Raw genomic sequence first — 24535 nt, 5'->3', positions numbered from 1 at the left:
CCCTGGATGTTGTCGCTGGGAGTATCTAGGGTCTGGCCTGGTCAATTTGAACCCCTGTATTTTGTTCAGGAATCTATCTTGACAGTTATTTGTGTCTGTGGGCCAGATCAACCATTTCTTCCAATCAGGATGTGTTCTGTTTTGGTTAAAAATATGGGCTACGTCTATCTCAACATCTGTAGTGCTATTACTATCAGGTGATGGCTTTGGAATAGACGGTTTGTTTAAGTCTTTAATTTTGGATAGGCCAAGACAGGTTGTTTGTTGAATTGTGTCATTCAAAAATATAATTTGTTCTGGGATCATGCAGGCTCTGAATAATGATTCTATACCTTGGACGTGCCAGTCTTTAGTACCCCAGATTGTTTTTGTTTCAATGTTATTATTCCAGAAATCAAAAACAAATGTATTCATTTTTTCATAAAATGATTCTGAATAGATTAATTTTGTATTTGTTAGCATTGTTTTCATTCCTATCTTATTTAATAATTTGAAATAAAATGTTTCTGCTTCACTTGTGTTAAACCCTGAGAAGTATGGAAATTTCTCATAGAATGTTTTTGAACTACCTTTTGGTGGAGTTGCACAATGTTCCCATTGATTATAATTTAAAACATTTCTAGGCTGAGCAGATTTATGCAAATAATGGTTACCATAGTGGTTGTAGCAGTACATCTGATCATAATTTGATGAACCCTGTAAATAATCATGTTCTGTAAATTTTGCTGACATAACTAAATCTGACATCATATCATTAATACTTTCAAAGTCCCAATCATCAGAGAATGTACTCGGTTTTACAAAGTCACTTAATGAAACCTTAAATTGATGAGGATACTTCAAGAGTTCGACCGGGCCATATATATCGTAATCTGTTTTGTCCCATGCTACCCCACCGGGTAATGGATTGGCTGTGAAGTTTACTGAAGAAAGTTCTCTTTTCTCGATGTGTGAAGACTTGTGTGGTTTAAGGACAAGGTTGATGTTCTGGCTTGCTGTGTCCATTGTAACATATTTTCCCTCAATGAAGTGTCCCAAGCATAGTACCATGATGAGCCAAAGCAGGAGGAAAAGTACACCTAGCACCACCCAAAATTCAATCCATGGGGAAATCAGATAGGTCTCCTTTAGTTGATGAAAGAGTTTTTTAGCCTGGTCTTTAAAAGTTGTTGTTGATGTTGGCTGTTCCTCAGGTTCACTCGGATCCTCAGAAAAGTCATCGAAGTTGATGAAGTAGCCTGACGCAGTTCTGTCAATTATTGGAATTGCTTCTGGATTTTTCTTTGTTTTATTAGTATAGTCTGTGGCTACATCGTTGTAGACAGGTGTTTGACGAATTGTTGTAATTTGGGTTTCAAGAGGAATAAGTTCCATGGCTTTGTTGCATAGTCCTTGTTGATTCACTGTAGGTTTATCAAACGTGATTAGTCTCGCAGTTTGAACCTCTTGATTTGTAGCAAACTTTGGTGTTCTGCTACTTCTTGGGAGTCCACTTGGCCTACTACTTATTATTGGCCACATGATTGTGGTTTAACCAGGTCGATTGATACAACTCGGTTCTCCTTTTTACCAGCAAGGGGCGGTAGTACAACTGATCTTGTTCAGTTGACAGCTAAGACAGGTACTGTTTTTCTGTAAGAAGGCCCAAATTCCTTCTTCACCGCGATTTTCTCTCTGACCAGATCCCCAATCTTTGGAATCCAGACAGGCCTTGCTGGGACAGGTGGTTTCTCTTCAGTGGCTGTTGGCTGTTGTTTCAACTTTATGTTGCTCAGGTCTTTTCTTGTCTCATTTAAGTCCTGTAAAATAGCCAAACGATCTTTGATATCAAAGCATTTTCTTTCTACCACTGAAGTTTGACTATCGAGGTCCTGGATATGCATTCTAGTCCCGAACAATAGTTCGTATGGACTGAAACCTTTTAAAGAATTTCTTGGCAGATTATTAAGACTACGTTGGACACTTATTAAATGTTTGACCCACCCAACCCCCGAACCGAATACCTTTGCCGTTATAGATTGCTTTATGTCTCGGTTTTTTCTTTCCACCATCCCATTTCCCTCAGGAAGGAAGTGATAAGATTCCCGCAATGCAATGCCCATGCTGGTCACGTCCTCCTCATAAGCTCGAGAGCTAAAAGCAGGACCCTGGTCAGAGTGTAGCATGCCAATTGCGTCTATGCCGCTATAGACTCGCAAATCTTTTTATAACAGTTCAGACGTCAGCCGAGAGCTGGGGCCTATATTTTAAGTGAATCTAGTCTTAAATAATATTATTAATGGAACGCATTTTTTATGGGAATTTATGTGATCTCTAAAAGAAGGGCATTGGTAGTGCTCCGGGCATTTCGCCACTGCGGTCTCTGTTGCAGTTTTTACAGTAAAATGCAAATTTGTAGTTTTGCAGGCTCATTCCCGGCCACCAGTATATTGATTGTAATTCTTTCAGAGACTCCTTAATCTTAAGGTGTCTTAGACCCTCACCCATATGTGCGTCTGCCACTAATATGTTTCTCCTGTTCGTGTTTGGAATCACTCTATCCCCCACTCCAGGGATTTGAGCAAAAGGAACGGAGTTTGCATCGATTACGTATGTATAATTGAGTGGATAGTTGACAGGTAGCGCTGAACAGTCGCCTTTTGATGACGTTTTTACCGCCAGCATCGTTTCCCCGTCTACATATTTTCCTGAACGCTTTTTTGTAGCTACGGAAGCCGACTTAGTTGCTTCCGCTGTGGCTGTCTCAGCCAATGAATTCCCTGGAACGTGAACGCCATCCCGTTCATGACTCAATGAATCTATCACGTGAGTCTTTGGTAGTTCTTTCTGTAAAAGAACTACTTGTTCCCAAAGCGATTTTTGCTTTATTGTGGCACCTGTGTCATCTTTGTAACCGTTTTGAACCCATTTCTGCAAGTCGTTATTGTATGATTTGACGCAGTAATATGATTCGCACACTATTAAGTGTCGGGAATTCGCGATCCGCATTATCTAGCGCCATTTTTAACGCTATTATTTCAGTTTGCTTATCTGAATTATTTTCTACAGAGTGTGATTTTGTTACCAGAGGTCTCAATTTACCTCTGCGCCACACGTATTTAACAATCTCGCATGTGGCGTTATAGGCTTGTTTTCCCTAAACTGAGGGTTGTGCATGTCCGTCTGTATATATTACACAGGCGTACTGTTGTATGGGCAGAATGTCGATTGGCAGAGGATATTCTCTTTCATATTCTAGATTTTTTTATTTTTTCATTTCCGGGTCAAAATAGTATTTCACTTTGTCTGTAGCAAGAGAATTTTCCCATTGTATCCATTTTGGATTTAATGCCACAGTAGGTAAATTACATGGGCTTGTTAATGCCTCAAAGGCTGATTCTGCTGTTCTAACAGTAATCCGTCTGCAGTCAGCTTGGTCTCTTGCTTTTGCTACAGCTGTTTGAACCGCATGAACAATGTTTTCCTTAATGCTGAATGTTTTTTCAGCTTCTGTGTACAAATGTGATTTGTATGCTATTGGTACCGTTTCTCCCTCATTAGAGGTTAGGTATGTGAATCCGCATCTTCCTGGGATGACTCGGATTACAAGGTTGCGAGTGTTATCGCGTGTTTGCAATTTTGTTTTAGCTAACATGTCTGTTTGCAATGATCTCAAAATTTCTGTGTGTTTTTAAGTCCAATTGATGGTTTTAAAATCTGGTTTTATTAGTTCATGGAGAGGTTTAACCCTCTCTGCATAATTTAGAATGCAAGTTCTTCCGAAATTCAGGAAACCTAGAATTGATTGCAAGTTTTTCAGCGTTCTTGGTGCTTGGATTACAGCACATTTCTCTAAGAAATTGTCTGCCAGGCTTTTGCCTTCACTTGATAATTCATATCCTAAAAACAGGACAGTTAGATGGGCAATTCTTGACTTTTTAAAGTTGAATTTGTAACCCTCCGCTGCGAACCCAAGTATTATGGTGTTCACTCTTTTCAAGTGAGTATCCAAGTCATCATCTGTTAGATAGATGTCATCGACATAAGATAATGCCTCATCATCATACATTTGTAGTAACTCTGTTACTCTTGCTGAGAATAATCCTGGGCTGTTCTTGAACCCCTGTGGGAGTCGACAGAATTTTTTCTGCGAGCCCATTATTGAGAAAGCGGTCAAATACCTACTTTCAGGTGCTATGTTTTGACAAAAGAATCCATTAGAGATGTCTAATGTTGTTTTGTACTTTTTGCGCACGATGTTATTCATTAGTGCTGCACTATGTGAGTTTTGTACTGCAAAAGTTTTGCAACATGAGTTTAGATGTCTGTAGTCCAAAACTAGACGATATGAATCGTCTGGCTTGGAGACAGGAAACAAAGGATTGTTCATTTGTGAGGTGCATGTTTCAATCGCCCCCTGGTATTCAAGTTGATCTAAGATCTCCCTGACCTGTTTTTTAGCTTCTTGCTTAATTGGGTACTGCCTTTGTGCAGTTGGTTGATTTTTTAACTGGATTTTGTGAGGAGGAGAGTCCTCATCCCATCCAACATGGTTTTTATATAATGCAGGAGCTTGAGCTACTGCCCACTTTCTTGCAAGTGTATATTTTTTATATATTGGAATGTGATTTGAGAAGGCAGGCATAATCATTTCTTCGCCATGAGGGCACTCCCTGACAAACTCCGGTGGCCAGTCTTTTTCAGCTAAAAGGATGTCATAGCCTTTGGAGAGGTTATCCCAAAATAGACCCCTTATTTTCCTAGTCTTATCTCCCTCCATACGTAATGTTATTGCGTATATTTTATGAGGTTTGCTAACTCTGGTGTCTGCAGTTTCCACCTGAATGTATTCATTCGTGTCCACTGTCTCCAGATGATTCATCAGGATCTTGCGAGCTATGCTCACTTCTGCTGCGCTGTCTAGCATTGTCTGAGCCCACTCTCCGTTTTTCAGCTGTGTCCTCAGGATCCTCGGCATGTTTGATTATTTTAATGCTGGCTACCTTCTTTTTTGGAAATTGTAACTTTTTACTTTGATGAGCAGGTTCCTTGTCTTTGGACTTGAAGTGCTCTTCCCTTTGTTCTGACCGTCCTCTTCATTCCGATTTCTGCGAGGAAGCCTGAAAAGATCGAGAGGGACGTGTATCAATATCTTGATATCTATCAGGTTTCTTCAGATTATCCCTATTTCTAAGGTTGTATCTTTTCTCAGAGGGCCTCCTCTGGGGAGACTTGTGTCCTTGGTCCGGAGATCTTTCTCTCCGCCGAGGAGACTTTCCTCTGGACTGGAATCTTTTTTCCTTTGGGAGTGGATTGTTTATTTCCATCCCAGCTCTTTTTTGGAGTGTTTAAATTTTTAATAAATAATTTTTCAGGATTTTCAGTTAGTTGGGGTTTTACTAGTTTCCCACCCAAACTATCTCTTCCTAGTTCTTCATAGGATTTTGCTATGATTCAAATGGCTGTTCTGCTATATCTGTTTCTTTCAATTTCTGGCGGATCGCCACAGATGCTGCTTCTCCTTTTATGTTAGATAATAATAAAGCTGAGACCTGCTTGAAGTCTTTCAGTAATTTCATACCCAGAGTTAAAGCAGGTTCTGGACCGTATTCATTTTGAATCTGTCTTAGCACATCGGGTATTACCGCCATGGACGGAACACCATGTGTTTTTGTGTAAATGGAAGCAAAGACTGTGCCCCAAGTGTCACAGTCCTCCACATGTGGTGCGATCCCCATTGGAAGACAGATAGTCAGAATTCTGCGTTTCTCAGTAGGGGTAGTATCCGGAAATACTGCCTCTATTTGAGTGATCTTTTGTGCTAACCAGAATGGAATTTGTTCCCGTTTTGCGGGTACTTTACCCAGACATGACTGTATGTTCTGTGGTGTTATTTTATTTGTATTCCCCTGATGAGGGGTCAGCTGTGGAATGTTAATAGCTGGTTGGACTGTTGAAGTCCGCATTACATATTGGACTAATTGTCTATGAATTTTAATCAGTTGTTTTAGCTGTGCTAAAAGTTCTGGTATTGACATTTTTTCAATGTCTGGATGTGGTGTGTAGCTGGCTAGAACCGGCCACGTTGCTCCTGGTCTACCTAGTGGACCGAGCCTGGTGATGTGATTATTATGTTTTAGGGCGCCTTTAAACCAGAGCAGGTGCTCTTGGTATTTTTTTTTGGAAGACCTTTATTTACGTACATCACCTTACACAGCGTCTGGCCTACAACCTCTGCGGCCGGCCGCCATCGTATTTTAAATATTTTAGTTGAATTAGTACACAGCCCAGTAGCCGCCATCCCGGGGGCGCGGCGGCATCTCACTGTCACCCTTAGGGGTGTGTCACCATCTCCTTGCGAATTATGGAGGTCCAATTTTATATTTTATAACGTTAAACAATTAAAACCAACAAGTAGTTACCACATTCGGTCTATAGTCTTCTAGAAACGGGTATGACTCCCCTACTGCGGTCTTAGATATCCCGCGTCTGTCATTAACGCAAGTCCAGGGCCCTGCAGTTCGCTGTTGTCCCTTCTTCTATGGTAGGTCACTACCCCGCTACCGTCAACACATCCGCCACGTCTCCCATCTCCCCCCCCCTCCTCACTTCTAGTGCCATGCATAGGTTGGGGTCCTACTACTACCTTTCCCTACATTACTACTAGTCATCTTCATCTTCCTCGTCGGATGTCAGTGCTTCTTCCTCTTCCAGTGCTTCACATATATCCCCCCTGAATGTATTCCATGGGGTCCATATCCTGTTCCACTTACGCGGGCACGCTCTAATGGTGTAGACTGCTCTTTCTGTTATCATGACCCTGTCCATGTTTGCGCACCAGTGTGTTAGTGTTGGGGTGTCTGCTGCCCCCCATTTCTGCGCTATGTCTCGTTTAGCGACTATCATACCTATCGTGGACCATTGTTGTCAGTGTCTGCTAAGGTCAGTGGGCTCCCATACATTAAGTAGGCATTTCCGTGGTTCGGGGGTCAGGGACACTCCTAATGTTTGTGATATAGTACGCCTAACCTGTCTCCAGAGCTCCTGGATGCGGGGCAGTCCCATATGGTGTGAAACAGTGTCCCCTCTTCCCCGCACCCTCGCAGACAATACGGGTGTTGTATTTTCTGTATTGTGTACAGCATCGTGCGTGTATAGTATACCCTATGTAAGATTTTTAGTTGTATGAGCCGGAATTTCGCCGATATGCCCACTTCTTTGGGTGCTGCCAACGCCTCGTTCCATTCGGACTCATCTAGTTCCCCTACATCCTCCATCCATTTAGCTTTCAGTGTCATCGTCGGGTCCGCTAAATTATTCATCAGTTTACGATATGTGAGGGATGTCGCTCGTTCCTGCATAAAGTCTGTGAGTAGTCGGTCCTCCATGGGCGACGTCCGGGAGTTTCGTGCCGTTGGGAATGACGGTTAGTAGGGCATGTCTCACCTGTATGTATCTATACAGTTCCGTGGGCCCCAGCTCATATTGCTGTTGCAACTGGTCGAAGGGGATCACTGTATCTTTGTCCCACAAGTCGCCCACTGTGGACAGACCTATATCATCCCACAACGTGAAACCTTTACTACTCCTCAAGTTACCCTGGGCCTTCGTGTCCCACAGTGGGGTAAGTTTCGTGATTTTCCCTTTCCACCCCAGCTTTGCCTGTGCTTTATGCCATAACGACACAGTAAGCTTTGTGGGTCCCATAAGCGAGCGTACCTTCCTCTGATCGTAAAGTGGGGTCAGGATAGTGTTGGTTCCTAATTGCATTCTGTCCGCCCTATAAGCAGGGTCTTCCTGGGGCACGTGTAACCACTGGTTAATGGATTTCAATTGGGCGGCCCAATAGTAGAGTTGCAGATTCGGTAGAGCAATCCCTCCATCATACCATCCTCTGTGCAGTTTGGCCTGCGCTATCCGTGCCGGGCGATTGTTCCACATGAGACCGGCTATTAATGCTGACACCCTCCCGAAGTACCGTGTATCGACCGGGTATGGTGTATTCTCTAGGATATATAGGAATCGGGGCAGGGACATCATCTTGTAGAGCGCTGCTCTACCCAGCATCGTCAGCGGCAGTGCCGCCCAGAATTTAACGTCTTGTTTCAGGCGTTCAAACGGTGGCGATAGGTTCTTTTGAAAGAATTCCACTGGATCTTTCGTAACATGGACCCCCAGGTATCGAAAGGAGGATCCCGCCATTTTGAGAGGACAGGTTTCACACAACACAGAGGTTGGGCCTTGCAGCACATATATTTCTGACTTGCTCCAGTTTAAAGTATACCCCGACACTTTACCCTGCTCGTCACATAGCTCCAATAGTGCCGGTATACTCCGCTCTGGATCCGTCAAGTACACCAGCATGTCATCTGCGTACAGTGACAGGCGGTCCTCCCATCCCTCCGCCCATGCAATTCCTTTCAGTAGTGGGGTGGAGCGTATTAATGTCGCCAATGGCTCCAACGCAATTGCGAAAAGTAGTGGCGATAGTGGGCAACCCTGACGGGTGCCTCGCCCTAGCTGGAATGTTCGAGAGATATGGCCATTTGCCACTACCTGTGCTACTGGCGCAGTGTATAACAGACGGATCCAGGCCACAAATTTCGGCCCGATACCCATACGTTCCAGGACTTCAAACAGGTATTGCCACTCCACCATATCAAACGCCATTTTAGCGTCAAGTGCCAATATTACCGTGCTCTTGGTATTTTAATGGTATTTCCACCTCCTCAAAAGGAGTGTACTCTTCCGGTGGTTCCTCTATTTTGTAATAGTGGAACTCATGCGTGACAGCGTTTGCTGCTGGAAAGTTTATCCATGAATAGAATACCTCTGTCTGCCGATATTCATGTGCCTCTATTACGAATATGACTGTACCACCTCTCGATGTCAGTCCATTTTCTATTAGTTTAATAGTTATAGTTTTTCTTATGCTGACCGGGATGAGTATTGCATCCGGGTCTTGCTGTAGGAGACTTGTGTCTTCCGCTAGGAGTTGAGCTGCTATTCTAGCTGTCTCCCTATCTCCTTCACCGTCTGACATTTTACTGACAGGAAGGTTTTTGTTGCAGATCAAGTTTAAGGAAACAAAGATTAGGTGCACAATATTTTGGAACACTGTATCCTTCAACGTTGAATAAACCAAAAACAATACATAGAAATCTCTTTCTACTAAGTTCCGGCGGATTTTAACCTTTTACCCACTCCAGACGTCTTTGGAGTATTTACGGGAGAAAGGGTCTGTGTGAAAAAGCACGACTGAGTTACTCTAACGTCTTGCGTTAGATTTATCGCCTTACCAAACGTTGGGCGCCATGTAGTGTAGTTCCTATAGTCCCAATAGGCTCTGCACATTGGAATAATATATTCAGTAGTTTAGACGTAGGACTGAGGTTAACTAGGTCTCTACCGACTATATTAGACTTAAGTTTTTTGCCAGCTAGCTCAGAGTTCACTAGAAACTTGCTTGAATAAGCGAGGAGGAGTTTAACCTCCCTGGATAGACAAGAAGGGATTTAGTTTCTGACAACCATAAAACATGACAACTTTGCTCTCCCTGATTAAGAGTATATCTCTAGAGTCGTGTGAAAACAAAAGACAGCTATTTCACTCATTCAAAGGTGCGTACTTAGTTTCACCAGATTGCAGAGAAAAAGAGAGACGGGCGTTTTCAATAAAAGGTGTTATTTATTGAGCAGTCTCTTTCCTCATACAAGAGAAATGAATTGCTACAATTGCAATACTTATAGTTAAGTAAAATGCATACAGTAAAAGCAGGATTATGAAATAATACTGTAAAAGCATTGATATGGTTTCCTAGCCATATGATACTTTAAAATGGATAAAATAGATACATACATATATACATTGACTACTCGTACTCAACTGGTGCTTCTAACTACGCCTACCCCGGTGTACCTGACCTAAGCCTAATACGTGGGAGGGAGTAAGTAAGTAGCAGTTTAAGTTAAGTTTGTTTTGCCAAGAATCTGACTCAAGAATTCTCTGTAAGGGTTTAGTCAGTTCAGTACCTGGGTATTAGAAGGCAGGAGGGCTGGTATCTCTCTCTCAGGACTCGGTATCCCAGTCACCCGCAAGGGTAGGCTGGAAACGCCGGAGGCTGGATTTCTCGGCAGGAGAAAAGACAGCGTCTTTCTCAGCGCGTCAAAAGGGAGGGGCAGCGTCCGTGGGCTCTCGCATCAGCTGGGCTCTTCGGAAGTAGATAGCTGCTCTGCTCCAGGATTACCACCGTGTGTTTGCTTAAGGCAGCGTTGGTATATTTATACCTGAAAGGTGCCGGGGTTGACGTAAGGATAGACATAAGACGTCAATAAAGATGTCACTAAGAACTGGTCGTTCTTACAATGCTTTACAGGAGTTCTCGGACGAAATCAAAACAATAGCAGCGGGGATTTCCCAGGTTGCTGGAGGCTTGGATTTGTTTAAGAACTCGGTGTGCTTTCTAGGGGGCTGGAGGAATAGGCTTGCTTAATGTGACAGCATGCGCTATGACTGAATTATGAAAAAGGGTTTCTATGCCGTTGCAGGGATATTATTGATTTATAACCGGACAAGGGCAAAGAATAGGATATTGATTCAGGTACCTAGATAAAACACACTACAGCGTCACCAGTCAGGTGACCCTGTTAATAAAAGGGGCCGGAGTGCACGTGCTCCAGGCCAGTTACCAGCACCATACAGCGGAGTCCGTGTGGTTAGTTATCCAGCATGTGGGCCTAGGGCCCAAGGCACCACACATAGGCCCTCAGTATTCAAGTTGAGACGGGAAGAAGCAATCAGTCTCCCGGGCTCTAGTAACGCCGCCAAACTCCTTGATCTGTCCGCATTCCACGTACCGCTCCTGAGTTTTGCTCAGTACAAATGAGGTTGGTCTGAGTATGGCAGATTTAATACACATATATATATAAATTCAGATAGGACCATGTTCACCTTAACATTTAAATCAATCAAAAAGAGAATTTGATTATTTGTATTTCTTTCAGGCGTTTTATTCATTCATAATCAAAATAGTGTCGAGCAATTTATGATAAAGACATGTAATTGTATCATCATTACATACTGTATTCGAAATCGGTGCTCTCTGTGAAAAGGGAAGGGTAAGTGAATATGTGAGGGGGACAGAGTAAAGGTGTTGTGACATAAATAATTGCATCCAAGTTAAAAATGAAAAAAACCTCTACAACCAAACTAATGGGCAAAGGTTCCCAATTTAACATCACACATAGATATATGAGAATACATCTCTCAATTTGCTCCTATGGTGTGTCAAGGAAAAACGGCGTATTTCTACGTTTCGACCCCTGATACGCAAGAAGGGTGATTCACAGCCTCATGTTGGGGTCTTCGTCAGGAAGAGGAAAGAGAGCCTATGAGGTAAGTAAATACATACATCAGAATTTTGCAAGCGTGAACAGGCATGGTGGTTAATATCAACATGGTGATGTGGATGGTTACCTACATCAGCCGACGGTCAATGAATGTGCCGTCTGCAGGAGGGGCTTTCACATGCTCCAAGGGAACTGAAATATAATAGAATAGGTGCCGTCAGGGCCCTATGTTTTGCTAATACACAAAATTGTAACGAGGGCGAATGAATAGAGGAACTTACTTGATGTGCCGGCGAAAACTAGGCACAGGTAGGTCAGTCCTCGGTAGGGGTGATTTATCTAAAAACAGAAGGGGAGGGTGTTTTGAGCATGGGATTGCCGTGATGTTAAAACCGGTCTGTGGCCAATATGCACTAAATCATGAACAATTGGTAATATATCAATTACCTTGCAGGGTTGGAATATCAATGCCACCCTGTTATCCCAAACGCGTGTTCACTCGCGGTGGGGCTGTCAGTGCCGGTACGTTTTACTAAAAATAAATGTAAAGCAGTACTCGGTTAGGATTACAAGATCAGCTATGCCGGAGCTACAGTGAGTGTGGCCGATCAAATGGGGGGCCCGTTTGGGCAGTACATACCTTATTTATGTGAGCACGCATCAGCGCTATTACTTCCCGGCAGCCTGCATCCGAAGAGACTCGCGGTGCAGGCGCTCAATGCCAGTGAAGGCTAGATGCAGAAGAGGCTCGACCCGGCGGTCCAATGGGATCGCGGCTGGGTTCGCGCGTTTCCAGAGGCTTTCTTAAAGGGGTAGTGTCCCTTTCTGTGGAAAAGAACTGGCTGTTCGTCATCGAGTCGAAGGCGAACATGCCCGGGGAGGGCAAAAAGGTCTCCAATGATGTCGCAGGGTAAACCCTGGCACGTTGGGGTGTGGCCTTTTCGTGCGTGCCGTGCTACATTTGTATTAAACCGTCCCAGGGCAGAGAGATTGCATCTAATTGCATAGCCTGATATTAAACAATGGATCACCAAATTAACATGTTTAAGACCAGACATTATGTACAAAGATCGTGTAATCCACTTCTACATGTTTGGAGAAAAAAGATGCTTAACAAGTTACAACACACAGTATACATTCCACAAGGGTGTTATCAAAGCAGTTCTGTGTAATGTCATGTTGTATATTAGGGATAGTAATACACAGTGTGGTTTCAGGGGGAGAAAACAAAAGGCAATAATCCCAGAGTCTATTCGGGATTAAGTCCCGCCATCTGCGAGAAACTCGCCTCCAGTTCATTAAGTCCCTTGGTTATGGTTTGAAACTTCTGCATCCATTTGCATTCCCTTGTATTCAGTGCGGCCGCTAGGTTACCACCCCGGGGGCCGAGGGTGATTTTCTCAATTATCAACCAGCGAATGGACTCTGGAGTATGGTTTTTCTCAGTAAAGTGCTCAACCAAAGGGGCCCCTAAGGTTGCGCAGCGAATCCTGCTGCAGTGTTGGAAGATGCGGTTCTTTGCTTTTTGCTGCGTTTGTCCTATGTACATCAGGTTGCATGGGCAAAGAATCGCATAAATCACTCCGCTTGTGTTGCAGTTGGTCATTGATTTTAAGTCTACTGTCTGGTCGTTATATCGTATCTGCTTGGTTTCCAAACACAGCGGGCAGGCCTTGCATTTTGTGCATTTGAAATGGCCCGACAAATCGGGTAAGTTCCATAGGTTCCGAATTGTCGGTGCCGGTGGGGTTTCCAGTAGAGATCTCACCACCGAATCCCTTACGTTCCTTGATCTTTTGAAGGCGTGCATGGGGGGTTCAGGCACTTGCAAAACTTCTCCTACCAGATCCCAGTGTTGGTTCACAATTTTGCGGATGGCGTTGCTCTCGGTGCAGAAGGTGGTGACACATATCATTCGTTCTTGCGATGTTTTTCTCATCTTTGGTTCCAATAAAGTTGCCCTGTCTTGAAACCACGCCCTTTTCCTGGATCTCTTCACTAGGCGTTTGGGATAGCCTCTGTCAGTTAGGCGGGCGATCAGGTCCTCCGATTCCCTGAAGAAATCCTCTTTGAGGGAACAATTTCTCCGGAGACGGAGGAATTGCCCGAAAGGCAGGTTGTCTCTTAGTCCCCTGGTATGATGGCTGGTGTATCTTAACAGGGAATTTCTTTCAGCCGGCTTCCGATAGAGGGTTGTGTAGAGGTATCCTTCCTTTTCCTTGATACTGATGTCCAAGAAATCAATCGATTCTGTGTTAGATTGCATGGTGAACTTGATATCCGGCGATTGGTTGTTCAGCCATGCCAGGAAGGCCTGGAGATGTTCAAATTGGCCAGTCCATATCATCAGGACATCATCGATGTATCGATGCCATGATGTAATCATCGTTCTGTAAGGATTGTTGTGTGAGAGGATGGTGTCCTTTTCCAATTCAGACATAAACAGAATGGCTAAGTCTGGAGCAAAGGCCGCGCCCATCGCTACTCCTTTGCTTTGTTCATAGAAGGTATTTTGGAAAATGAAGAAGTTCCTAGTCATAGCAATATCTAGTAGCGCCACTATGAATTCAGTTGGGACTGGGGTGGGTTGCACTCGTCCGTCCAGCATTCTTCTCATGCAGTCCAATGCTGGTCTCTGGGGAATGCTGGTGTAGAGGGAGATGAACAATGGATCACCAAATTAACATGTTTAAGACCAGACATTATGTACAAAGATCGTGTAATCCACTTCTACATGTTTGGAGAAAAAAGATGCTTAACAAGTTACAACACACAGTATACATTCCACAAGGGTGTTATCAAAGCAGTTCTGTGTAATGTCATGTTGTATATTAGGGATAGTAATACACAGTGTGGTTTCAGGGGGAGAAAACAAAAGGCAATAATCCCAGATCCCTGATGTAGGTAACCATCCACATCACCATGTTGATATTAACCACCATGCCTGTTCACGCTTGCAAAATTCTGATGTATGTATTTACTTACCTCATAGGCTCTCTTTCCTCTTCCTGACGAAGACCCCAACATGAGGCTGTGAATCACCCTTCTTGCGTATCAGGGGTCGAAACGTAGAAATACGCCGTTTTTCCTTGACACACCATAGGAGCAAATTGAGAGATGTATTCTCATATATCTATGTGTGATGTTAAATTGGGAACCTTTGCCCATTAGTTTGGTTGTAGAGGTTTTTTTCATTTTTAACTTGGATGCAATTATTTATGTCACAACACCTTTACTCTGTCCCCCTCACATATTCACTTACCCTTCCCTTTTCACAGAGAGCACCGATTTCGAATACAGTATGTAATGATGATACAATTACATGTCTTTATCATAAATTGCTCGACACTATTTTGATTATGAATGAATAAAACGCCTGAAAGAAATACAAATAATCAAATTCTCTTTTTGATTGATTTAAATGTTAAGGTGAACATGGTCCTATCTGAATTTATATATATATGTGTATTAAATCTGCCATACTCAGACCAACCTCATTTGTACTGACCAACGGACCCAGGTCCTGAGTTTTAAGGGCCTACCCCTTTCATACTCATACTCTCAGAGCAAGGTTCTCCTTGCGAGGGTTTTTCTTTATACCTAATTTATTTTGATTTAATCACATTTTGTGTATAGATAGGGTGACATCAATATGGAACTCGAGACCCTATCCTATACAGAGGATTACATTAAGAACCTGATCGGGGGCGAAACAGGGACTGCTTTCTTAAGCTCAACCAATGCCAGTGTAGATCATTCTCTCAACGAAAAGATCAACAAACTTGAGCGGTTAGAGAAAAAATTGGTCCGTACCAAACTCCATGGCCACTTACTGACTGGCTACCTCAAGGCCAATATCATCCCGACTGGACTACAAGTCCGGAACGAACCGGCCATTTTCGTTGATAATCCCAAATTCAAGGAAGGGTTCAGTTTTGTGGCTAATAACTGCTCCAGGCACTGGATGGTGCTTGGAGTTGAGACCGCTAGAGACCAAGTGGAGCAACTAACTAAGGAAATTGATGACCTCAAGGCCGAGATAGCCAATCACTCAGCCTTTTCCGATGCCAAAGACACTCTTGACAGACTTAAGAAGAGTTTGAAAGACTTTGATGTGGAAACCCAGAACAAAAAATTGGAAAAACTCGCCAAAGACATTCAATACTACGACCGCAAGAAGACTTACCCATACCTTCAGCCTGAATACTACAGACAAGACAACCAGGGCCGTTTTTCCAACCGAGGCAGGGGAGGCTATAGAGGCAACAGGAGATACACAAATTTTTCTGATTCATCATATAGTGGGGACAGCGAGAACGATCACTCCACTCCCAGTACTAGCTACCAACAGCAAGATCAGTGGTACCAACCACACGAACAACAACCGCCTTTTTTAGGGGACAGCCAGTGGAGACCCCCGCGAGGACGCGGCCGGGGAGGATCATGGAACAACCGCTCGAACCGAGGACACAACCAACAGAACTGGGACAACGGGAGACCACAAGGCAATACACCCAAACAAGTGCGCTTCCAACAAGAAGACCACGGGGAGAGGAGCACCAGGAGGAAGACATACAGATGGTGAACAACATGGCGAACATGGCGAACAGGACCAATCCCATCATAAATTTATCCAAATACACACTCTCCATGAACGAAAACAATATTCTCTGTAAAGGTTTATCCTATGTACCCACTGCATACCCGAATAAATTCAACATCCAGTCTGAACTGACACGGTTTTTCAGAAAACTAAGGTTGAGGTATTTCTTTAGGAATAAACCAACGTCAGCAATGACAGCCTTCACTAATCTAAGACCACCATCCACCTTCATGCCCACAGCATCCTCAGTGACCCACGAAATCTTGACATACGAAAGTGTGGTCATGAGAGATGTCCTCAGAACCATTAACCAAAAACACTATGTGAGACATAACATCACCAGTGGTGAGAGGTCCGCCCTGGAATCACTGAAGAACAACAAGGCAATAGTGATTAAGCCAGCAGACAAGGGCGGATCCATAGTGGTACTAGACGTAGAGGACTACAAGGCGGAGATTCTATCCCAACTATCAGATGGCACAAGCTACAGATCACTAAGGCGTGACCCAACTAAGGAAATACGCACAGACATCACTGCCATAACAACTAAGGCATTAGAAATGGGCTTTCTTTCCAAGAAGGAGTTTGAATATCTTAATGTAGACCAACCGAGAACACCCACCATCTATGTTCTCCCCAAAGTGCACAAGGATCCAGTCAAACCACCGGGAAGACCCATTATTTCAGGGTGTGGCTCTCTGCTGGAGCCCCTTTGCAAGTACATTGACGTGTTCCTGAAGCCACTAGCAGAAGCCACTCCTACCTACCTCAGAGACACTATGCAAGTCATCAATTACATTGACCAAATGCCATTCAACAAAGAGGAACAGATTTTGGTAACAATGGACATCATCTCCCTCTACACCAGCATTCCCCAGAGACCAGCATTGGACTGCATGAGAAGAATGCTGGACGGACGAGTGCAACCCACCCCAGTCCCAACTGAATTCATAGTGGCGCTACTAGATATTGCTATGACTAGGAACTTCTTCATTTTCCAAAATACCTTCTATGAACAAAGCAAAGGAGTAGCGATGGGCGCGGCCTTTGCTCCAGACTTAGCCATTCTGTTTATGTCTGAATTGGAAAAGGACACCATCCTCTCACACAACAATCCTTACAGAACGATGATTACATCATGGCATCGATACATCGATGATGTCCTGATGATATGGACTGGCCAATTTGAACATCTCCAGGCCTTCCTGGCATGGCTGAACAACCAATCGCCGGATATCAAGTTCACCATGCAATCTAACACAGAATCGATTGATTTCTTGGACATCAGTATCAAGGAAAAGGAAGGATACCTCTACACAACCCTCTATCGGAAGCCGGCTGAAAGAAATTCCCTGTTAAGATACACCAGCCATCATACCAGGGGACTAAGAGACAACCTGCCTTTCGGGCAATTCCTCCGTCTCCGGAGAAATTGTTCCCTCAAAGAGGATTTCTTCAGGGAATCGGAGGACCTGATCGCCCGCCTAACTGACAGAGGCTATCCCAAACGCCTAGTGAAGAGATCCAGGAAAAGGGCGTGGTTTCAAGACAGGGCAACTTTATTGGAACCAAAGATGAGAAAAACATCGCAAGAACGAATGATATGTGTCACCACCTTCTGCACCGAGAGCAACGCCATCCGCAAAATTGTGAACCAACACTGGGATCTGGTAGGAGAAGTTTTGCAAGTGCCTGAACCCCCCATGCACGCCTTCAAAAGATCAAGGAACGTAAGGGATTCGGTGGTGAGATCTCTACTGGAAACCCCACCGGCACAGACAATTCGGAACCTATGGAACTTACCCGATTTGTCGGGCCATTTCAAATGCACAAAATGCAAGGCCTGCCCGCTGTGTTTGGAAACCAAGCAGATACGATATAACGACCAGACAGTAGACTTAAAATCAATGACCAACTGCAACACAAGCGGAGTGATTTATGCGATTCTTTGCCCATGCAACCTGATGTACATAGGACAAACGCAGCAAAAAGCAAAGAACCGCATCTTCCAACACTGCAGCAGGATTCGCTGCGCAACCTTAGGGGCCCCTTTGGTTGAGCACTTTACTGAGAAAAACCATACTCCAGAGTCCATTCGCTGGTTGATAATTGAGAAAATCACCCTCGGCCCCCGGGGTGGTAACCTAGCGGCCGCACTGAATACAAGGGAATGCAAATGGATGCAGAAGTTTCAAACCATAACCAAGGGACTTAATGAACTGGAGGCGAGTTTCTCGCAGATGGCGGGACTTAATCCCGAATAGACTCTGGGATTATTGCCTTTTGTTTTCTCCCCCTGAAACCACACTGTGTATTACTATCCCTAATATACAACATGACATTACACAGAACTGCTTTGATAACACCCTTGTGGAATGTATACTGTGTGTTGTAACTTGTTAAGCATCTTTTTTCTCCAAACATGTAGAAGTGGATTACACGATCTTTGTACATAATGTCTGGTCTTAAACATGTTAATTTGGTGATCCATTGTTTAATATCAGGCTATGCAATTAGATGCAATCTCTCTGCCCTGGGACGGTTTAATATAAATGTAGCACGGCACGCACGAAAAGGCCACACCCCAACGTGCCAGGGTTTACCCTGCGACATCATTGGAGACCTTTTTGCCCTCCCCGGGCATGTTCGCCTTCGACTCGATGACGAACAGCCAGTTCTTTTCCACAGAAAGGGACACTACCCCTTTAAGAAAGCCTCTGGAAACGCGCGAACCCAGCCGCGATCCCATTGGACCGCCGGGTCGAGCCTCTTCTGCATCTAGCCTTCACTGGCATTGAGCGCCTGCACCGCGAGTCTCTTCGGATGCAGGCTGCCGGGAAGTAATAGCGCTGATGCGTGCTCACATAAATAAGGTATGTACTGCCCAAACGGGCCCCCCATTTGATCGGCCACACTCACTGTAGCTCCGGCATAGCTGATCTTGTAATCCTAACCGAGTACTGCTTTACATTTATTTTTAGTAAAACGTACCGGCACTGACAGCCCCACCGCGAGTGAACACGCGTTTGGGATAACAGGGTGGCATTGATATTCCAACCCTGCAAGGTAATTGATATATTACCAATTGTTCATGATTTAGTGCATATTGGCCACAGACCGGTTTTAACATCACGGCAATCCCATGCTCAAAACACCCTCCCCTTCTGTTTTTAGATAAATCACCCCTACCGAGGACTGACCTACCTGTGCCTAGTTTTCGCCGGCACATCAAGTAAGTTCCTCTATTCATTCGCCCTCGTTACAATTTTGTGTATTAGCAAAACATAGGGCCCTGACGGCACCTATTCTATTATATTTCAGTTCCCTTGGAGCATGTGAAAGCCCCTCCTGCAGACGGCACATTCATTGACCGTCGGCTGATGTAGGTAACCATCCACATCACCATGTTGATATTAACCACCATGCCTGTTCACGCTTGCAAAATTCTGATGTATGTATTTACTTACCTCATAGGCTCTCTTTCCTCTTCCTGACGAAGACCCCAACATGAGGCTGTGAATCACCCTTCTTGCGTATCAGGGGTCGAAACGTAGAAATACGCCGTTTTTCCTTGACACACCATAGGAGCAAATCGAGAGATGTATTCTCATATATCTATGTGTGATGTTAAATTGGGAACCTTTGCCCATTAGTTTGGTTGTAGAGGTTTTTTTCATTTTTAACTTGGATGCAATTATTTATGTCACAACACCTTTACTCTGTCCCCCTCACATATTCACTTACCCTTCCCTTTTCACAGAGAGCACCGATTTCGAATACAGTATGTAATGATGATACAATTACATGTCTTTATCATAAATTGCTCGACACTATTTTGATTATGAATGAATAAAACGCCTGAAAGAAATACAAATAATCAAATTCTCTTTTTGATTGATTTAAATGTTAAGGTGAACATGGTCCTATCTGAATTTATATATATATGTGTATTAAATCTGCCATACTCAGACCAACCTCATTTGTACTGACCAACGGACCCAGGTCCTGAGTTTTAAGGGCCTACCCCTTTCATACTCATACCTGAGTTTTGCTCATCGTCAATGTTGCATTTGCAGCCAGCCCTCAGGCAAGGATGAGTGCAAACTCTAATTTAGCGATAGGTGGTTGCAATGCTTCCCAATTTGTATGCAGCAGTCTGTGGGCAGGCAGCACACAGTGTGTGCCCTGCACCCACCAGGTTTGTGCTGCTTTATTTAATAAATGACCGCTCCAACATTTGTCTCGGCTTGTGCCACACAGTAGCAATGGTGTCAGGAGGTGATATAAATACATGACTTAAGCATTATAGTCTGGGGATACGCAAATTCCTACCTGTATGCTCCTCCAATCTGGTTACAGTCGTTATGCAAGTGAGCCAGATGTCATAGTCAGAGTTTTTCAAGCATTCCACAAGCACGTCTGTAGTGAGAGTCAGACCACTGGACGACACTGAAAGTAAGTGTATTGCAGAACATGACCCAGGCTCTAGCCTTACCTACAGAGCAACGACCTTTCCTCACCTCTTGGAATAGTACTGCTCCCTCATAGCCCACCCACCTCCATTTGGCAAACTGGGGGACCGACAGAGGCCTTCTATTTAATAGCGATTGCTTGTTTCACTAGCACACGTGCTAAATCCACAAATCTACTACTGACTTTATGTTTAGCTGGACAGGGAATACCCCCAGCAGGCAAAACAATGGAGTGCTTGGGAGGGGCCTGCCTGTGATTACTCCTTCCCAGAATTCTCGCAGCTCCGGACAAGCCCAGACCATATGTAGCATCTGAGCTCTTTGTTTCCCCACATCTAGGGCACACTTCTTGTGCCACAAAATGCTGCTATATTTTCCCTGGTGTAAGATACACACTACGCAAGAAATAATAGTTAAGGAGTTTAAATATGGCGTTACTGGCGTTACTATTGTCTATATGTTAGTGAGTATCTTGGTAGAGTGAGATTCAGTAATCAGTTCTGCAAAGTCCTCTTCCCATTTTTGACATAGCTCTTGCAATGACATGTGTAAATCTGTGGTTAATGCTCTATAGAGGAGTGTGATGGCATGCATCCTTCCAGAGGAAGTACATGTGGCTGGCTGCCTAGGTACACTGCTATCCCCTTTTTTCCAGTGGTTCAGTATAGTGATAGACAGCACGCGGTGCAGTAGAAAGAGTCCCGGGTGAATCTTATAAGCCTCTGTAAGATCTTCAAAGGAAAGAAGTATGCTATACCTCTAGAGATCACCCACCTGGGTTTGAGACCATCCTTGTCCATTCTGTCACCCCTCACAATGCACCAATTTTGTTCATACATTCTAGGGCCTGCAAGGTAATTCTGGTGTATATGGCAGCGAGGTGCTGGAACAGAACACTAGTAGTATCACTGCCATCTCTCTCCCCAGAATGTAACCGGATATGCAACCATTAGTTGAGAGGTGGCTAATAAACCCTAAAAAACATACTTCTTTTTGGATAAAGAAAGTTTGCAATTATAGGTTAATATGAAAGCTCTCCTAAATCCACATGCTCTTCCTCATGTTTTTACCCCGACCTCACCTCAGAGCTCCCAAAATTAGGAGGTCCAATAATACTTGGAGTTCCTCAACGAGTCGGTCCAGGTTTTTCATTGCGGCACGTGTTCTTGCTTATTTTAAATCAGAACCACAAGACCTAGAATAAAAAGCAAAATCCTGGTTTGCACATGCTCCGCTGCTCACACAGACCTGTAAACTTGAAAGAGCTGCTTTTGAATGAATAGAAGTAAACTTTAGGACAGTGAAATTGTTTCCACTGCCAAATGGCAATAAATACTACGGAGCTACCAAGTTTCCCCAACTTCATGTGTTAGTAATTTATTCAGCCGTCGTACGCTGGGAGTTGCAGTCCTGCCCAATTTAAATTAGGTGTGTGTTTGTGGGGGGCAAAGGACTACAAATCCTGTGAGTGTGAAGCAAAAACCTGGCCTGGACGATCTACTCCCGCACGGAAAGCTGAGAACTACGAATTATTCCACTAGAAATAAACATAAGTTGTTAATTTGTAAACAGCATCTCTTTCAATATTATTAAACCAATAATTGATAATAAAATAGAAAAATACATTAGTTCAATCCGTTAAAAAGCATAAACACACACACATATATATATATATATATTATATACACATACATACATACACGCACACTAAAATGTAAACGCTCTATATGGTGTATAGGCCATGCACGCTGCTGACTACCACTACGTAATGCTACATAAGAGGTAGTGTGCCTTAGCACGCTTAATTGATAAACTCGAAAAAGTACTGGTGATACAAGACATCTCACAAACACACATCTCGCATCTAATCAAAATGTATTTCGGTAATCCAAACGCAAAGTGGATACCTACTCAAACACGCAGACTTCTGAACAAAAATAACCCCTCCTCTTCCTAAATTAAAACGAGGAAGAATCTGCTGCATCGCCAGAACCCTCAAAACCAAGAAAAACGATGACTTTCCATCCAGGCTTGGTGTACGTGTGCGCGCCCCACGACTGACTCACCAGCACGGTTGATTCCACGCCTGACCCAGAGAAGTGACCTTTCACTGCACCGGAAGGACTAACGCTCTGCTCTGAAAGAAGGAACCAGAAATAAGGGGCTGAGAGACCAGCCACCAGGTGCGGTCAATTAACGTGTGGATCGATTTCCTGGAAGTGTGTGTCTTGTCCGTAATGTATCCAGGAAGAAGTGGATGAGCTGCAGCGAGCAGCTCTCGTTTTTACCGTCCATAATCCATTGGACAGGCTATGGTGACCCCCTCCTTCCTCGTTATGCGTTTTTGCCAGGTCTGCTCACACATGCCTTTGAAATGTCTCTAAAGGACAGACAAGCCTACTGGGGTGAGCCAACCCTTTCAATGCCTCTTTGATAAGCCCCGTCACCGCATACCGCAGGGGCTCCTCGAGACACCCTGACATTTCCGCCACTCTTTTAAAGGCAGCTACACAGACTGTTTGGATTCTGTGTCTGCGTGCTCACTTCCTCTGCTCTTTCCCACATTGCTTTCAACCCCGAATTAAACACAGTAAATTAAGCTTTCAACATCGCCATGCAGATCCTGCCCACAAACATGGCTTCTTCTGATCTTTTTTTAATCACACACATGCCCACTCCTTATGCACCCTTCCCAGAAGCAGTTCTTTTTTGCTATCTTTATGTGGGTATTGTGAGCAGCCATGCCCACAAACATGGCTTCTTCTGATCTATTTTTAATCACACACGTGCCCACTCCTTATATGCACCCTTCCCAGAAGCAGTTCTTTTTTGCTGTCTTTATGTGGGTATTGTGAGCAGCAGGACATGCTCTGCAATGATGTGCTGCCTGAGGGAGAAGAGGGGAATATCCGTGTGCATCTGTGCCCATTCAGTCTCTGGAATCTTTACTGAGGCTGCCAAGGAAGCAATATGAATACATGTATGTTCATCTAATTTAAAGCTTCATCCTTCGCCAGCAGTCTTTACATTTAAATATCTTGCTCATATCATTCAATTCCTTGATGTACCTCCAGCGACTAGCACGCTTCATAGTTAAACATTAACAAATGCCTCTTAACTCACACGCAGCTGGTCAGTGGACTTCGCAGCGCTAACTGCTTTAGATTGCACGCAGCGCGGAAGGCTCTTACCCAATCTAACAAGGTTACTAACACAGTCTCAAGTGTGACCTTTCGATATCAGGCAGTATTTCATGTAGAAAGTCTTCTTTTTTTTTAAAAAACAGAAAAAACGTCTCAGCGCTGCTCTCCTCGACGAGTTGGGTCCTTTATTTCCCACGTTTGGGTTAACCCCTTCCGCGCTCATGACGAGCTTAGCTCGTCATGAGTTACGACGCTCGTACGCTGATGACGAGCTGAGCTCGTCATGTAACGCGGCTTTTGAAAAAACGCAGCGCGCAGCGGGAAAACTGATAGCGGGCATGCGGTTAATCTATCCTCTTCACTGTATCACCTTTCCCATCTGGCAAGAGTACAAGCGTCGCCAAATTTGTTGTAGTTAGAAAAGCAGGAAGGCACCAAAGGGTATCTTCGGGTGTGTTTATTATAAATGAACAAAGAGCCCAAACAACCTCTTGCCAGACACAGCTGGGCCAACTGTCCCTAATGCCACTGGGATGACATCAGGCTAGAATCCCACAACATCACCTGAATGAACATTCCAGGCTACATCTTAAAGAACCATAACAGGGGCCTCTCATACAATTCTTCAAGAAGAGCTTTGCTGTGGTTTGTTGAATAGGTTCTCAGAGCACCCGTTTTTAGACCTGGGGAAAAGGGCGGCTCTTACAAGAGAACGCGTTTCATGGGCAATAAAGTAGTAACATCACACATTTAAGAAATACAAACATACGTATGTCCATGAAGAAGACAGTAAAATAAATGCTTTTTGTTTTGATGGAATACAAATTTTAAAAATAGAAATGTTTGCACGTGTGACCTTCCTAGGACTATGTGTTCCTTTCTCACTGTCACGGTCCTATTGCTTGTTTTTATTCCCACTTAAAGCCCTGCCTCACCCTGCATCCCTGACTGCCCATAGTAATCTTGGCCTTCTAATTCACAAGAGCTTAT

The 24535-nt window shown here is 44.0% G+C and overlaps 1 protein-coding gene across 4 annotated transcripts in view; it reads right to left on the bottom strand.

Moving 5' to 3' along the window:
* Window positions 1-22752, bottom strand: part of LOC144761737 (HAUS augmin-like complex subunit 3) — a 185909-nt gene extending 163157 nt beyond the window's left edge. The window contains exons 1-2 of one of the 4 annotated variants that reach the window (XM_078646989.1): window positions 22469-22534; window positions 21484-21597 (exon numbers count right to left, since the gene is read on the bottom strand). Coding sequence is in view for 1 of the 4 variants with exons in the window: in XM_078646987.1 (XP_078503113.1) it covers window positions 22314-22386 (73 nt within the window). In the remaining 3 variants the exon portion in view is untranslated. The other 3 variants (XM_078646990.1, XM_078646988.1, XM_078646987.1) reach the window with 3 other exon arrangements.
* Between the last annotated feature and the right edge of the window lie 1783 nt (window positions 22753-24535).

Source organism: Lissotriton helveticus, chromosome 6, assembly GCF_964261635.1.
Source record: "Lissotriton helveticus chromosome 6, aLisHel1.1, whole genome shotgun sequence".
NCBI lineage: Eukaryota > Metazoa > Chordata > Amphibia > Caudata > Salamandridae > Lissotriton > Lissotriton helveticus.
This window is presented reverse-complemented; position numbering and strand designations above follow the sequence as displayed.